The sequence below is a fragment of the Poromitra crassiceps genome (assembly GCF_964638095.1).
Source record: "Poromitra crassiceps genome assembly, chromosome: 13".
Classification (NCBI taxonomy): domain Eukaryota; kingdom Metazoa; phylum Chordata; class Actinopteri; order Beryciformes; family Melamphaidae; genus Poromitra; species Poromitra crassiceps.
In genome coordinates this window covers 43,695,894-43,712,254 of record NC_139644.1, presented here as the reverse complement: position 1 = coordinate 43,712,254, position 16,361 = coordinate 43,695,894, and the positions used below count along the sequence as shown (strand labels likewise).

General features: G+C 41.5%; 2 protein-coding genes and 1 pseudogene across 3 annotated transcripts; all 3 read left to right on the top strand.

Annotated features, from left to right (window-relative positions):
• The first annotated feature begins 8,614 nt into the window (after positions 1-8,614).
• Positions 8,615-9,139, top strand: LOC310788172 (histone H2A pseudogene; annotated as a pseudogene). Its single transcript has one exon. The product of its transcript is annotated as a histone H2A pseudogene (transcript).
• A 5,018-nt stretch (positions 9,140-14,157) lies between these two features.
• LOC310788177 (histone H4) lies at positions 14,158-14,537 on the top strand (the record flags this gene model as incomplete). The annotated part of the gene is made up of 1 exon (XM_083649703.1): positions 14,158-14,537. One exon carries the CDS (start codon positions 14,158-14,160, stop codon positions 14,467-14,469), a length of 312 nt encoding a protein of 103 aa, XP_083505829.1. The 3' UTR covers positions 14,470-14,537.
• A 715-nt stretch (positions 14,538-15,252) lies between these two features.
• Positions 15,253-16,157, top strand: LOC310788174 (histone H2B 1/2). Its single transcript, XM_083649700.1, has one exon. The coding sequence runs from the start codon at positions 15,519-15,521 to the stop codon at positions 15,891-15,893; it is 375 nt and encodes a 124-aa protein (XP_083505826.1). The 5' UTR covers positions 15,253-15,518; the 3' UTR covers positions 15,894-16,157.
• Positions 16,158-16,361: the final 204 nt, after the last annotated feature.

Here is a 16,361-nt window from a genome sequence, read left to right as displayed (position 1 = left end):
TAATCAGTAACTAATTACTTCTCCAGAGTAACTTGCCCAACACTGGTCGGGAATTATGTAACCTAATAAAACCATGACAAACAAATTCTCATTTTTAAATCAAGGTGTGTTTTTTCTGCAATGTAGGCTATAGTTGAAAATCAACGTGGCATTCTGAGGAGGGAAGAGTGTGTGCAGGTGCGAGGTTTTGGAGAGTCGAGAGTGACATCCATGCCGTGCCATGCACTGCGCGGAGAATACTGTTTGCGCTCAGGCGTACGCCTGGCGTAGTGTTTTTTTTTGCGCTAAGACCAGCTATTTGGTGACGTTAAAATTGGGAGCACCCAAGGCCTTTTTTTCTAACACATTGCGCTGGAACGCCTATTTTGGCACAGTCAACGCCCAAACCTCTGTTTATGCTCGGACCATAGCGACAGTATCTTCGCCAGAGCGCAAAATGACACTTGCGGGAGGTAGATGATAGGCTAGAGGCCCACGGACACGCCTGGGCCACGCCTACACCTGTGTCTGGGCTTAGATCCCAGCGCAAAACTGGATGGTGGAGGCCGACGATAGCTTAAGATGCAGGGAAGATAGCAATAAGAGGCGTGCATACGGTAGCGCAAACGATAGCGCCGTACGAAGATAGGGCCCTTGGACTTGAGACTCACTTGGACCTGAGCAGACTTGGACTCTCACACAGTGAGAGACTTGATTTGGACTCTAGCTCAAACACTTTGAGACTTGACTTGGACTCTAGATCAAACACTTGAGACTTGACTTGGACTCTAGGTCAAACACTTGAGACTTGACTTGGACTCTAGCTCAAACACTTTGAGACTTGATTTGGACTCTAGCTCAAACACTTTGAGACTTGACTTGGACTCTAGGTCAAACACTTGAGACTTGACTTAGACTCTAGCTCAAACACTTGAGACTTGATTTGGACTCTAGCTCAAACACTTGAGACTTGACTTGGACTCTAGCTCAAACACTTGAGACTTGACTTGGACATGCAAAAACTTAGTGACCCTCTCCACCACTGTGCTGTTGATGGTGCCTGGGGTGTGTCTGCACATGTGGTGGTGGTGGTTGTTACTTGTGCAAAATTGTCATGCTATCTGAGGGATACAGTACGTGAGATATGTTCACGCACGCGCGCACACACACACACACACACACACACGTTTATGTGTGTGCGTGCTTTCTTTTGTAAACGGGATGTGGACTCAAACCTGAGGGAATATCACTATGAAGTGGACTTATAATAAACACTGAGCACGTTATGTTCATCAGTGATTCTAAGATCTGGATGGAGACAATATTCGCCTTGGGTTTCCGCACATGAAAAAAACATCCATAAATTATTATTTATCAGACCTCATGTCTAAGAGTTGTGTGGATTAGGATTAATTGGCCATTTATGAAGGAGTTCTTATCCACCTTATTTTTGGCGGCCATTTTGCCTTACGTTAACTATGGGTTCTATTTCCGGTGTTACCAATTTAGATAACCCCCCAGCCCCCGACAAAAAAAATGTCTATGAGGATTTTACCCTTTTACAGCAGAGCCATTCTGCTCTACAGCCGTGTCGTTCGGGTGCTGGGATAACGTAATGCATTGTGGGTAGTCGGCTACTAACTGTGGCTAATGTTAGCGGCTAGCTAGCTATGTTACATGGCAGTAAAACGCCACCAAATTGATTTAACTTTTAACCATTTCGAGTAACACACATTTCGAGTTTACATACGGACCTCCAGCGTTGGTTAATTGTTTATAACGTGACTATATTTATAACTTTTATAACGGACTCCAGCTTCCGGTTTATAATTCGGGTCTGCAGCCAGAGTATAACAAAGGAAATGGCAAGCGGCAACAATGAGTCACGTTAAACCGGACCTTGTACCCACGATTCTTTTTTACAGTGGGGCATTCAAAAATAAGGTGGATAGGAACCCTCCAGTTTTCGGCAGCTGCAAAATGGAACATCATGAGTGAAAATCAAAGTTGTCCAATCTAAATGATCATTGATCATGTCTTAGCTAATAGTCTGTAGTTTTAGGAACTGTTTATTATTATTTTTATTATTATTATTATTATTATTATTATTATTATTATTATTATTATTATTATTATTATTATTATTATCAAAAAGTTACCTTCAAGTGAACCAAGTCCAGAAGCCGTTAACACCTTTTTAACTCAGTGTTGTAGACATTCTAGTATGGATCAAATAGCTCTTACACTTTGAACATTCCACTTTGGACACTCGTAACTCTGTTACTTGAAAATAGGGTTTATTTAGTTGTATTGGCAGTTAAACTCAGAATATTTGAAAAGTAATAGTACGTTTTTCTGAATCTCTGCGAACTCATCGAACAGAGCTTTGGGCAGCTGAGAGGAAATGGAGAAAGTCCTCTGCCTCCAACCACAGTAAAGTGTTTTCCACCTTCTCCACCCTCCCCTCCCCTCCCCTCCCCTCCCCTCCCCTCCTCTCCCCTCCCCTCCCTCCTCCCTCCCCTCCCCTCCCCTCCCTCCTCCCTCCCTCTCTCAGATTGATTTCAGATTTTATTTACTCTAACAAAATTAGTTTAAACATAGACGGGTGATTTACAAAAATATATACAAAAATAAACAAGGTGGGCACTTATTTCTATACTCTAACAAGGTGTACATTTTTACACTCAAACAAAACATGAAACTCATCAGCCAAGCAGTAGTCATTACATAGTACAAAGCCTTTTGTTCCTTTCCAGGCCTTTATATCTTCCTATAAGGTATATCTTCCTATAAGTATAACTTTGGGGGTTCAAATAACCCTAAATACAAATAACCCTGGCTGTACCGCCTGTTTTCACAAAGTCAATCATTTTCAAACTTAAATTCTTTTTTTGAATTCACAGTAAGTCACATGATGACATACTCTGAAGTTCAGAAGCCACTGCCACTTCTGCAAAAAAATATCTTTTAACCTCTGTTCGACTGCCAGCTTCAACCAGTTAATATTGTGACACCTTTGGTCCAACCAAATGTAAGAAAACTGTTAAGCTGTGAGACTGGTGAGTTTACATGCAGACACTTGAATGTCTTGAAACACTTGTTACACTGGGAACCCTGGGCACTTGATAAGCTAGAACAGTGGTTTTCAGCCTTAGGGTCGCAACCCTAAGTGGGGTCACCTGGAATTCAAATACGGTCGCCTGATTTTGTCATTTTTCTTTACGCACCACACACAATTGAATACTACCAAAGATTATTAGGGTCACATGCAATTTTTTTGTATTATTATTATTATTATTATTATTATTATTATTATTATTATTATTATTATTATTATTATTATTATTATTATTATTATTATTTTATAGTTCTGAGTTTAAAGTGATAATCTCTCAAATTAAAAACGGGGGGAAAACGGGGAGAAAAAAATATTTTTTCACGTTATTTTTTGTTTTCGCTTAAAGGCCCATTCCGTCGGTTCTGGCGAGAAATAAATGTGCACAAAGTGTTTTTTATTGGCAATGAGTGAATGCGCCTTGACGTAACTTAAAAATGGCGACCAGGGGCGTTTCTCTCCGACCAGCCATTCAGAAGATACATGGAAATACTGCAGTTTCGAAGGGGTTAGCATTTCCCGCCACAGCTAGAGGATGTGACGTCTGCGCGCGTTCACGAGCTTGCCTCTTGTCCTAGACGGCTAACAGGAAATGGCTAATGTTACGTTTGTCGCTAGCTGCTAGCAAAAGGAAACAACAACACAGACTCCAGAAAAAGTCCACACTAAATAAATAAATATTTATCTAATGAAGCCCGTCTGGCCAGACAGCAGCAATGTGACCGACATCAGGGGGAAACTAGAGTCAGGACTGTGTTTTCGGTTCATGAAGGGAACTTGCTGCTTGTAGCTACTGTAATGTGGTTTTGACCAGATAACGTTAGCTGCTTGCTAATGGATTTTCAAGATTCAAGATTTTTACTGTCACTCCGTAGTACAAGTATCTGACCACCTGGTCAGAAACTCTGCTAACATTACCGTCTTGTGTGAAGTAATGCAACCCTAACGTTACTACCGTTCTGCTTATGGTCATGGAACATTATTGTTTGACTGCAGTTAGCTGCGGTGGTGAGTGCCTATTATAACCATAACGTTAGCTTGATGCTATACGCGGCTAACTAATAGATTTAGCTATATTTATAGAAATTACCACCAGCCCCACTAATAACGTTACTGTCTTGTGTTGATAATGAATCTAACAGTCGGAAATATGCCTAACGTTAGCCTACTGTCTGTTATGCTTATGGTACATTGTTTGACTGTTCAGTTTGGTCAACTCCAGGCATTACATGGTACCGTACATACAGGGGGAGCAGGCTATTTCCTGGCTTGTGCTAACGTGAGTATCCACTTCCCCGCAGCCAGCAGGCTCTGACTGCAGTTAGCTGCAGTGGGACTGCACATAGTAACGTTAGCTTGATGCTAATCGCGGCTAACTAATATTAATTTACATTTATAGAAATTACCACCAGCCCCACTGTAGAAAAGGGTCCATAATGGCCCACCATCAGGCCTGTTCTTGGGGCAATTGACGCCCACGAACCAACGCGGCAACGACGTAATGACGATGACACCGCCGTGACATCATCAATGATGACGTCAGAGTTCACCTGTGAGGTCATCGGCGATGTCAGGCGGTCTAGGCTGACTGTGATGGCAGACGGGACTTTACGGGGTCACCGATGATGTCATAGCTCCCTGTACTTTGTGACATCACCAACGATGTCATACACCAAATGTGGGGGATATATATACAAGGTGTTCTGTGACGCTGTATTCCTCTTCTTCATAATGTCCTGCTCTCCTTCAAACGGATCCGAGGACCGACATCCCTGTGGTTCTGACCGATCACTCTTGGTCACTGACTGCCTTACAACCAGCCAGGTCCCGGTCACTGGCTGCCTTACAACCAGCCAGGTCCCGGTCACTGGCTGCCTTACAACCAGCCAGGTCCTGGTCACTGGCTGCCTTACAACCAGCCAGGTCCCGGTGACTGGCTGCCTTACAACCAGCCAGGTCACGAGTGGTATCTTACTTCATATGTCCTACCTTCCTTTAACCGCGTCCGAGGACCGACATCTCTGTGGTTCTGACCGACCACTGCCCGTGAGCCCTCAACTACGATCCAGCACACTACACACTTCACCCGAGGTAAGCCCACAAGCTTCCTTACACCCACTAATAACGTTACCGTCTTGTGTGGATAATGAATTTAACAGTCGTAAATATGCCTAAGGTTACTGTTATGCTTATGAAACGTTTGATTGTTCAGTTTGGTCAACTCCAGGCATTACACGGTACCGTACATACAGGGGGAGCAGGCTATTTCCTGGCTTGTGGTAACGTGAGTATCCACTTCCCCGCAGCCAACGCAAGCCAAAACACGGCCAAACATGCCACAATAACGTCCCCTAATTAATCCAGAATCCTTCCTGGGCATCTCGGGGCTGATCTGACCGATAAATTGTCCAGGTTGCCGTTTTCAAGTGACTTTTATGAGTTAACGTTAGAAAGCAACTAACAGCTCTGCTGTTGCCAGGCAACTGCTTGGGCGCGTGCGAGTATGGTGCCCGCGCGTCAGCTCGTTCACACGCTGCCTGCAGTTACTCTAACGGCCACCGGCGTCAGTAACAGTGACAATTGACGGAATGGAACTTTAAATCATGCAGTCAGGTTGCTGAACAGCTGAACCATACACACTGCACCACACTTTGTTACTTTGCTTGTATATTGTATTGTATTTGTGCTTATTGTATACACTGAGTCTAATAGCCTATGTGTGGTGTGATTCTGTAAGCCTACATAGTAATGTTGTCTCTAGTAATTATGTCCTTGTAGGCAGAAGGAGCCAGAGCATAAGAATGTCATTGTATTTATCACAATAACGTTGAACTTGAAGTCTTTCCTGAAATCATCTTAAAATACTAGAATATAGCAGTGTTGTAGCCTGCGCAAAGTGAGGGATGACCATTCTACCATGCTGGATAAGGTACAGTGATGGTCCTGAAGCTAGATTGGCTGAGTGATACAGGGGATTGAGCTTGGCCAAGATGGACGTAGAGGCAAACCTATAAATAATATCTCCATAATTAATCTGGCAGAGAAAAAGGCCAACAGCAACTAGGTGCTTTCTTGATGCCATGTTCAAACAGGGCTTTAGCCTGTACAGAAAGCCCAATGTGAATTTGTATTTATTTGCGAGATAGTCAATGTGGTATTTACATTACATTACATGTGGTATTTAAAATGGTATTTGTAATGACCAACTGACTGGATAGAGACACCATCAAGGGTGTGGATGGGGAGGGTTGGAACCTTAGTTTGTCCGGGAAAAAAGTGATTGTTTTAGTTTTGGATGAATTTAAAAGCCATTTCAGACCTGATAGGGCGTGCTGCAGGCTGTTGAAATCAGTCACATACTACACAGGCTATCTCACTTGATCAAAGTTCTTTTGAATATTATTGTTCATGTATATTAGAGAATGGCAAGCAAGCAAAAGTTACCTATAGCAACTAAAACGGTCAATGCTGGTCAAGCTAGCATCATGCAATGTTATCGATGTTATAAATGTATCTAATATTATCAATGTTAGATCATCAGGTTGCTTGCTAATGCAGACACATCTAGCTAACATCACTGTTTGCCTGCTGCAGCCAATCACAATGCGTGAAGTGATGATGTCATCTGTAGTTGCAGACCCCAAACATATCTGGCAGGCCGAGCAGATCGGGTTTGGGTACGGCCCACCATTAAGCCTTTTTTACACGGAACCCAAAAAATCTGGCATAAAACAACAGTGTCTCCGTCTTGTGACGTATGACATGAGAAGCTTTCTGAACATGCCATGCTTTTGCTAGCTATGCACATTCTGCTAAGGCAAGCAAAGTTGCTGTGCATCGTATACAACATGATGCGAACAATGGCGGATCTGTGCGAGCATTTTTACAGATAGATTTGAGGAGAATTTGAAGAGAAGCAGGGAGGGAGCGGTTTGAGGAAGAAAGGTGTACGGAAGGTAGACGCCGTAGCCGGAGACGTGTGGTTCTTCTGAGTCTTCTGGCCTCACAAAGAAGAATGTGGAGGAGAGAGAGACCACACGTCACCAAGTACACCAGCTCAGAGTCAACTGCCTGGACTACATCCAACCAAAGCTCCTTTTAAGGGCCACACACAAAAAAAGAGTTCATTACTTCATTTACTTTAGATTATGTTCTTATGGATTTGTGCTTTTGTTTGTAATTTTGGATTAAAGGCCAAAAGTGACTAAGATAGTGTTTTATGCTCAGCACATCAATCAGTTCTTAGAAAGATGTGTTAATTTGATGGTTGTGTGCCATTTTATTAACAAATACATTTGGAAAATAGATTAATTGGTCATAAATTGTTACATTTTGCCAGTGATTTATGGAGTTTAGCATTTGTGTTAGTGGTTTTGTGTTTAGAGTTTTGAAAGAGCCAGAGAATGCTTTCTCACTGGGAAAGATTGCTTTCGTTCCGTTCTGTTTCGTTCCGCACCGGGAACGATTGCCCCCCCTCCCCTCTCCCCCGCTGGTCAGCTTTCACATTACAACATTTCTTCCGCGCTCGGAAACGGAACAGAGTGCACTTGAAAGAATTTATCCTCGCCCGTGTGTTGTCTATGTGGTTCAAAATGGTTGACTTTTATACTCGACCACCTTTTCAAGTGGATCCTGTCGTGGTTCCCTGTTGCACGGGCGCGGAACGGAACGGAGGGCAACGTTCACACTCATCAAACGTTCCGAAACTGGGGTCAATTTGGGGACAAGTGTGCTCGGGAACGCTACTGGGGTGCCAGTGGGAAAGCACTTAGTTTCAGTAAATGTGTAAGCAATTGTGAAAAACTGTAATTCACTGGAATCTTGTGAGCATGCTTGATGTGTGTGGTTTGGTGTTGCCACGTACAACACCAAACTACACAAGGCTGCTATAACACGCACGTCCCATATGGTCTAGCGGTCAGGATCCCTGGTTTTCACCCAGGTGGCCAATTCATGTTTAATCACAAACAGTGTAGAGATTATAATCTAACGCTGGATTGTGTGTATTTCCCCTTTAGATAAGGCCTCTATTAATCACTTGTACAGTCTCAGTGCTCAGATTCACTGCTGTTACACTCAAATACAACAACAAAAACCTTCATTGATATAAATAAATAAATAAGTATATAAATAAATAAATAAATAAATAGCAGCAGAAGACAGGTCAGGCAGGTATGCACGTCTTTATTCTGTTTTTTGTTTTGTTTTTATCTTGTCATCACTTCAATGGTTTTCTGTACTTAGCATACATTTATTTTTCGTTTAATGTGGATGGCAGAAAAACTACATCTTAATGTGCTTTGTCATTAGACATCTTATTTTGAAAGTCCACGACGTGCATAGCGGACGTGCTGTGTTAACTATGTTAACTTGACGCCATAGACCGTCAGTGTTTTGATTGGGCGACGACTTGGAAGCTCCAACTGACCAATGAATAAGCAGCTCGAGAAGAATATAAACCTGCTTCCCATCGCTGGCAGTTCATTCTTTGATTCTCTCTGATCATAAAAACCATTCAAAATGTCTGGACGAGGAAAGACCGGTGGAAAGGCTCGTGCCAAGGCAAAGACCCGCTCATCTCGTGCTGGTCTCCAGTTCCCGGTCGGTCGTGTCCACAGGCTGCTGCGTAAAGGAAACTATGCCCACCGTGTCGGTGCTGGAGCCCCCGTCTACCTGGCGGCTGTTCTCGAGTATCTGACCGCTGAGATCCTGGAGTTGGCTGGAAACGCTGCCCGCGACAACAAGAAGAGCCGCATCATCCCCCGTCACCTGCAGCTGGCGGTCCGCAACGACGAGGAGCTCAACAAGCTGCTGGGCGGAGTCACCATCGCTCAGGGCGGCGTGCTGCCCAACATCCAGGCGGTGCTGCTGCCCAAGAAGACCGAGAAGGCCGCCAAGAAGTAACCTGCTCCCGCTTGTCCCACATCAACCCAAAGGCTCTTTTAAGAGCCGACCACACTTATAAAAGAGATCTCCTTACTAGTTTGTTTGTACGATTGAGATGCCTAACTGACGCCCAACTGACATTTTTCAAAACTGCACTCTATGGACAATACAAAAAGTAGAACAATCTTTAATTAGCCTTGGATTGTATTGAGGATATAGCCTGAAATGTAATATGCATAATGCAGACAGAATAACCATTCAGCATGCTAAAATAAATCATCCCACAATATTTATATATATTTCATTCACACTGGTTATTTTCTGAAGCTACAGCAAGACCCTAGGGCTCTTAAAGAGCATGGTGCAGGTTAGACACCACCACATGGCATTCGTGGGACTTTTCTGTTGCAATTAGGATTATCTTTAGTTTTATTTCCCCACACACATGGCTGCTTCTAGACTATGTTTTAGTCAGAGTTCACAATAGGGCTCTCCATAGGCTGTGATTTCCTTCCCACAATGTCATTGAATTCACCGTGAACTATTTACCTGCATAGTTTATGATGTTATATAGTTTCATTCTAATCCTTGACCATCAAAAGATAGACATCACCTTTTGTGTTATCATGTGTGGTTCAGGAGATATGATGCAAAATGCATAATTCAGTAAGGGTGGGAAGTAAAATAGCTGCCATGGTCACCACAAGGTATTGGCCACATGGCTCCTTTCTGAAAATGTTCAGAGCCCCAAACTGTACAAGTTCACCAAGTTTCATGCTTTTATGAAAAAGTGAACATCATTTTCACATCATCTGGACGACCAGTCTGTAGGCCTATAGTGCAGATTTTGCCACAGCAAGTGTCATTTTCTGAGTTCATCTTTAACTAATCTTTAACATCTTTAAATGCTAATTCGTCTTTAACCTCTGGCTTCAAAGAGACTTAACATTATATGGCAGGGTTATTTTATCTAAGGCCGAGGGCCTTTCTCGCTTTGTTTACCCTTCTCTTTCTCTTTTTGTTAACGAGCCCACAGCTACGGAAATCAATAAGTTATTTCTTAATTTCATCTGGAAAAACAAAACTCACAAGCTTAAAAAGGCAGTACTTTCTAACAGCAGGGCAGATGGAGGTCTAGAGGTCTTAAATTTTCATGACACTTTAAACACTTTTAAGGTTAATTGGCTTAAAAGATGCCTGGAAAACCCAGAATCTTTGTGGTTCTTCATCCCCAACCATATATTTGAGAGAATTGGTGGTCTTCCCTTTGTTTTAACATGTAATTACTCACCTAACAAACTTCCTGTTTCTTTGTCTAAGTTTCATCAGCAATCTCTTCTTGCTTGGAGGTTATGCTTCGTCCACAACTTTTCTCCTCATAAAACACTCTTATGGAATAATGAATATATAACTATTAGGAATAAATCTCTTTTTTATCCCAAGTGGTTCCAAAGAAATATTGTAAACATTTTGTCAATTTTTGATGAACAGGGTCTTATACTGCCCTATGAGCCTTTTATGACTAGGCATGACTTTCCAATTCCTTTTAAAGAATACAATTCTGTAATCAAAGCCATTCCCTCTGGTTTAATCTATCTTATCAAAAGTCACTTATCTGTTGGTGGAGATAACACCCCAGCGGTACCATCTATTTTGCTTTTGAATGGCATCAACATAAGGGATAAGAAATGTGATAATAAACATATTCGTAACATTTTCCAAAGTAAAAACAAAATAACCCCAAGAGGAAAGTTTTTTTGGAACTCACACATCGAAGATATACACTGGGAAAAAGCATGGCTTCTACCTCACAAGTTTTGTATTTCTAACAAAGTCAAAGAAGTTCATTTCAAAATTTTACATAAAATCTATCCAGTAAATTCTATAATCTGCAGATATGTGGATGTTGATAGCTCTTGCTCCTTTTGTGGACAAGCTGATGAAACTTGGATCCATCTTTTTTTCCAATGTAACATTACAATGCGATTCTGGTCCGATTTAAATTCTCATGTTTTGAATCTCACTAATGTCACCCACTGCTTTACTCTTAAAGATGTTATTTGTTATTATGACAATACAAGTAACAAATCTCTAAGCTATGTTGTAAAAAAAATTATTTTATTTGGAAAATTCTTTATTCATAAACAGAAGTTTTTAGGTACTCGGCCGGCTTTCCCCATCTTTTTGATTGAATTCAACTCATTGCTTAATTCGCTTGCTCTTGTAAACAATAAAAAAAGCAACAGGTTCTTAGAATATTACCGAAACATATTTGATGTAACCCCTGTAAATTGATTTTTGCTAATGTCATTTTGTCTGTCCTTATTTTATTTTATTCTAACATGTCAAGTTGTCTTTGTAAACATTAATTATTGTATTGTATTGTTCTATGTCTTATTCATTTGTTTGTTTATAGCTCTTAAGTATGGTGATGTGTGATTGTCTGTCTGACATATTTTGTACATCTATATTGTTAATAAAAAAAAGAAAAAAGAATATATATATATATATATATATATATATATAGTGCAGATTTTGCCACAGCAAGTGTCATTTTCTGAGGTAGGGGCAGGCCCGGTTCTACGGGGGTGCAAAAGCATGCATTGCACCCTTATTTTAATTGTCTGCATGCTCAGTTGAAAAGTTTTTTTTTTTAAATAAATGCTGCAGCTGCACACTTAGTGTTTAAACTTGAATTATAATTATTGTTTTTCTTTGTTCTTTGATGTGAATTTATGGCTTTTTGGCACCTATATGTAACCTTTTAAGGTTGAGATAATTGTATTATCATTATATGGTCCAAATATTTCAGTAAAGCACTTGAAACACTTGAAATATTCTTGCTTGGGTGGTATCATTCTACTTGAAATGATGGTAAAATGCATTATTTTTAGTAAAATAACATGGCCGGGCATCTGCACCCCTTCCTATCTAGGATGCATCCCTAGTCATCTTGTTCTGGAACCGGCCCTGGGTAGGGAGTTCATCTTGGGCTCAAAATGAAGCTTATGAACTTGAGCAGGTTGCTAAATACAAGTGAGGAAGTGATATTCAACATAAAGTGCTGGAAAATAATGATTTTTGAGGAGAATTTGTAAAACGGACAGTATTTTTTTGCACTTTTGTCGGTTTTGTGGGTGAAATTTTAAAATAGAATTGCAGCAAGCCCCAGAATCGTATTTTGCGACTTCCCCCTATGTTTCAGCATACTTCATACAAAATGTCATGTATGCATGATTATTTATGCCATTGCAGTACCTTATTATTTGCATTTACAAGATTTTTGTCCCAAAAAAGGTTTTTTTGGGCCCCTGAGACCAAACGGCCCCGAGTTGAACGTTGTCCCTACACCTTGAGACGGCCCAAGTTAAAAGATAACAGGAAATCATAGTGAGCCGGGTCATATGAGCTGAGATGGTGTGTGGCCCTCGCTCCTCCCCTGCACCTGGCTCGGCACAGTGACCATAAAGCAAAGCTTTATCCACCTGAGCTCATTCTGCAGCCGGGTTACACCAGCTGAGATGGTCGATCCGCTGTGCGCTCTCATGGCTCTCCAAAATTATATTTCCATGTAGGGGTTATTTTCAAACACCGATTGCATACATGTATTGGGGGTCAACTAGATTTACTATACTTAGTTACGTTTGACTACTGAAACTATTAAAACTTCATAAAGTGCCATATTAACCATAGATAGAGCCCAAACAAACAGAAACTAAATAGTTGCCTTGCAGAGAAAACATGGCTGCGCAGTTTTCTCTGCTCCTTCAGTGCTGAAATGCATTCTGGGCAGTGTTGAATTATCGTACCAGAGGGCCAAAAATATCATTGTTGGGAGGTAAATTAGCATACAAATACGATAATTATCGTATGTCTGGTGTTTTGGAAAGTTTTCTGCAGTACACATTGACTGTATTATTAAGTACAGTAGCCCAAGTGTCATCACAGGTGTTATCTGAACATATGTTTTTTCCCCCCATTATAATACTACATTTTTCTCCATATTTCTGCACTGCATGAATTAATTTGATAATTTTTCATTCAAAAATAAATTTTGTTTAAATGAATTAACGAGAGGATTATCTCGTATGTGCGTGTGTGACTGTGGTTCTCAATGTCAAAGACCTCTAAACTGACACAGATTAGACCACAGACCCCAATTTGATTAGAGACCCCCATCTGACAAGATTTCTGGTTTTAGATGTTTTATTACAGAAAGTGTATGAAACCATTGAGAAAATAGTCTGTCATTGTGTTACTTATGAAGGAATTATAGTGAAAAGGGGGTCCCCAGACCCCACTTTGAGAAACACCAGACTAGAGGATCACGAGGCGGAAGCTGTTGAGAGTCAGACAGTGAGCATGTGGTAGCCGTTTTAGTGGTTAGAGTCAGAATGGAAAAAAACAGATTGTGAACCACGTTCAAACAGTGTTTTCTTTAAGAAGCCATTTATCCAGTTTCACTTCATATTTAAGGTAATCATGCACTTTTTTCCCCATCAAATGATCTTAGTTGTTATATTTTCCTTTTTTTCTGGGCACCTCATGTTTTTTTTCAAGTTTGAAAAAGAAAAAAGTTTATGATTCAGCTACAACTTCCTCCATATAAATGTTGTTGCACATTATGACAGACACATTAGACACGATAACAGACGTTCATATTTATTTCACTATTTACCTACTGCACCTTGTCTGTAACGGAGCCCACAGCATAAGAATCACACATGTGCGACAGAGTGAGAATACCAAATATTGAATATTGAATCTAGTTGTTCTGATGTTTTCTTCTCCCCTCTCTCTTTCTTTCTGGGCACCACATGTTATTTTTTTTATTTTTTTTGAGAAACATGACTCAGCTACAACTTCCTCAATCTAAATGTTGTTGCACATTATGACAGACACATTAGACATGACAACAAACGTTAATATTGGTGAGAATTTTATTTTGAAGACAACGTGGCATAACCGGAAATGCACTTGTTAGTATCTGCTAACTTGTCACATCTGAAGTTGCTTTGAAAAAAAATGTGGGGGAGGACTGTTTGAAGGAGTTTGGCCCCGCCCAGCAAAACGCGAGCTTCTCTTTCTCATTCAGGTCCGCAAAGAAGGTTTATGAGCAGAAGCTGTCCAGCATTTCGTATCAGTTTGTCTTTGTTTCCAAAGAAAACACATTGAAAATGAGTGGCCGCGGGAAAGGAGGAAAGGGACTCGGGAAAGGAGGCGCCAAGCGTCACCGTAAAGTTCTCCGTGACAACATCCAGGGAATCACCAAGCCCGCTATCCGCCGTCTGGCTCGCCGCGGCGGAGTGAAGCGCATTTCCGGTCTGATCTACGAGGAGACCCGCGGTGTGTTGAAGGTCTTCCTGGAGAACGTTATCCGTGATGCCGTCACCTACACCGAGCACGCCAAGAGGAAGACCGTCACCGCCATGGATGTGGTGTATGCTCTGAAGAGGCAGGGCCGCACTCTGTACGGCTTCGGAGGTTAACTTCATTTACCGACCAACAACAACACAAAGGCTCTTTTAAGAGCCACACACATCTTCCAAAGGGTACATTCCTGTTGCTTATGCTAGACATCACTGATATTTCATATATGTGAACACACAATATGATGTGAACACGCGCCTATAAATTGCTCTTGTTGAAGCAGATGATTTAAATGTCTTATTCAAATTTACTCATTTGTAACAATAGCTTTTTGAAAACAGCCCATGCAAACTAGTGCCTTTTGATCCCAAACATTGTTGTGCTGTGTAAATGGACAAAGCATAACTAGGCCCTATTGCGTCTCATCAGAAGTCCTCTTAATTAATTGAACAAATAAAGACCAAGCAAAGCTGGATTCAGAGCAGAGTAGTAGAGGCTATGTCACGTGAGATTGTTCTTAGCCCCATTGTTGGAGCTGTCCATACAAATATGGAGATGTCTATTACTTTGTGGTATTATTGTTTGTTTATGTGCACATTTTAAAAGCAAACTGGTTAAACAGAAAATAAAATGTATACAAAGAAATAAAAAAAAACGTGCAGGTGAGATAGAAACCCACTACGATCTTATCTAGAAATCTCATCTAAAGACAAGAAATATACATAACAGCAAAATGCAAGATAACAATAGTTAACTTGTATCAATTTTACATATTAGTTCGTATTTGTGTAAAATGCTTAGAACAAAGACAAAAACAATTATTATACAATGTTGCTGATACAATTGGAGTTTCAGATATGTCTTTTAAGTATAAATGGGGCCATGCATCAGCAGAGGGAATTCTTAGTTCAAAGATCAAATAATTGTCAATGAAGGAGGAGGAGAATAGTCTTGAGCCTGCAGGCGGGAAGTGAACCGCCATCTGGATCTAAACCAATTAGAATAGACCTACATGGAGCCACGCAATGCAGCAGGCCACAGTCACGCGACGAAACTCAACCTATCGCAGGCGGGGAACCGTATAGTGCTATTTGCACGAGCTGCCTATAAATAGAGTGTCTCTGTTAAGCGAACTTCATTCTCTGCTGTAAAGTACCGAGAAGTCGTCATGCCTGAACCAGCTAAGCCAGCGCCCAAGAAGGGCTCCAAGAAAGCCGTGACCAAGACCGCTGCTAAGGGCGGAAAGAAGCGCAGAAAGACCAGGAAGGAGAGCTACGCCATCTACGTGTACAAGGTGCTGAAGCAGGTCCATCCCGACACCGGCATCTCCTCCAAGGCCATGGGCATCATGAACTCCTTTGTCAACGACATCTTTGAGCGCATCGCCGGTGAGGCGTCTCGCCTGGCTCACTACAACAAGCGCTCCACCATCACTTCCAGGGAGATCCAGACCGCCGTGCGTCTCCTGCTTCCCGGTGAGCTGGCCAAGCACGCCGTGTCCGAGGGCACCAAGGCCGTCACCAAGTACACCAGCTCCAAGTAAACTGCTAGAGCTTCACCACCAACTCATAAAGGCCCTTTTAAGGGCCACACACTACTTCCACAAAGAGCTCCTATACTCTATTTTGGGGAAAAAATCATTGTGTTCTATTTCACTGTTGTGCGCATTGTAGGCCTATATTACCTTGCTAGTAAGTTTCATTTTTTTGTCATGTATCTTGATTGTTTAGACATTAGGATTTTCTTTTAATTTCTGTATTTGATATGTACTGTGTGCGCCCAGGGACTACAGATGCATTTGGCTATTTCTGGTGCAATATTTATTGTGTACTGTCCCTGCTCAAATAAACAATAAAGATACAGAATGTTCTAGTTGTATAACGATTCAAACTCATTTTAAATGTCAAAGTGTCGGTCAGAAGACAAAGCGGCAGTTGGGGCTCTGTCTGTCGCTCGTTCCCCATCCCACAATAGGCTACAATGTTCCAACATTGCTTCATAACCAGTAATG

Coding starts and splice junctions, on each gene's coding strand:
- LOC310788174 (XM_083649700.1), top strand. CDS start 15,519: ATGCCTGAACCAGCTAAGCCAGCGCCCAAGAAGGGCTCCAAGAAAGCC.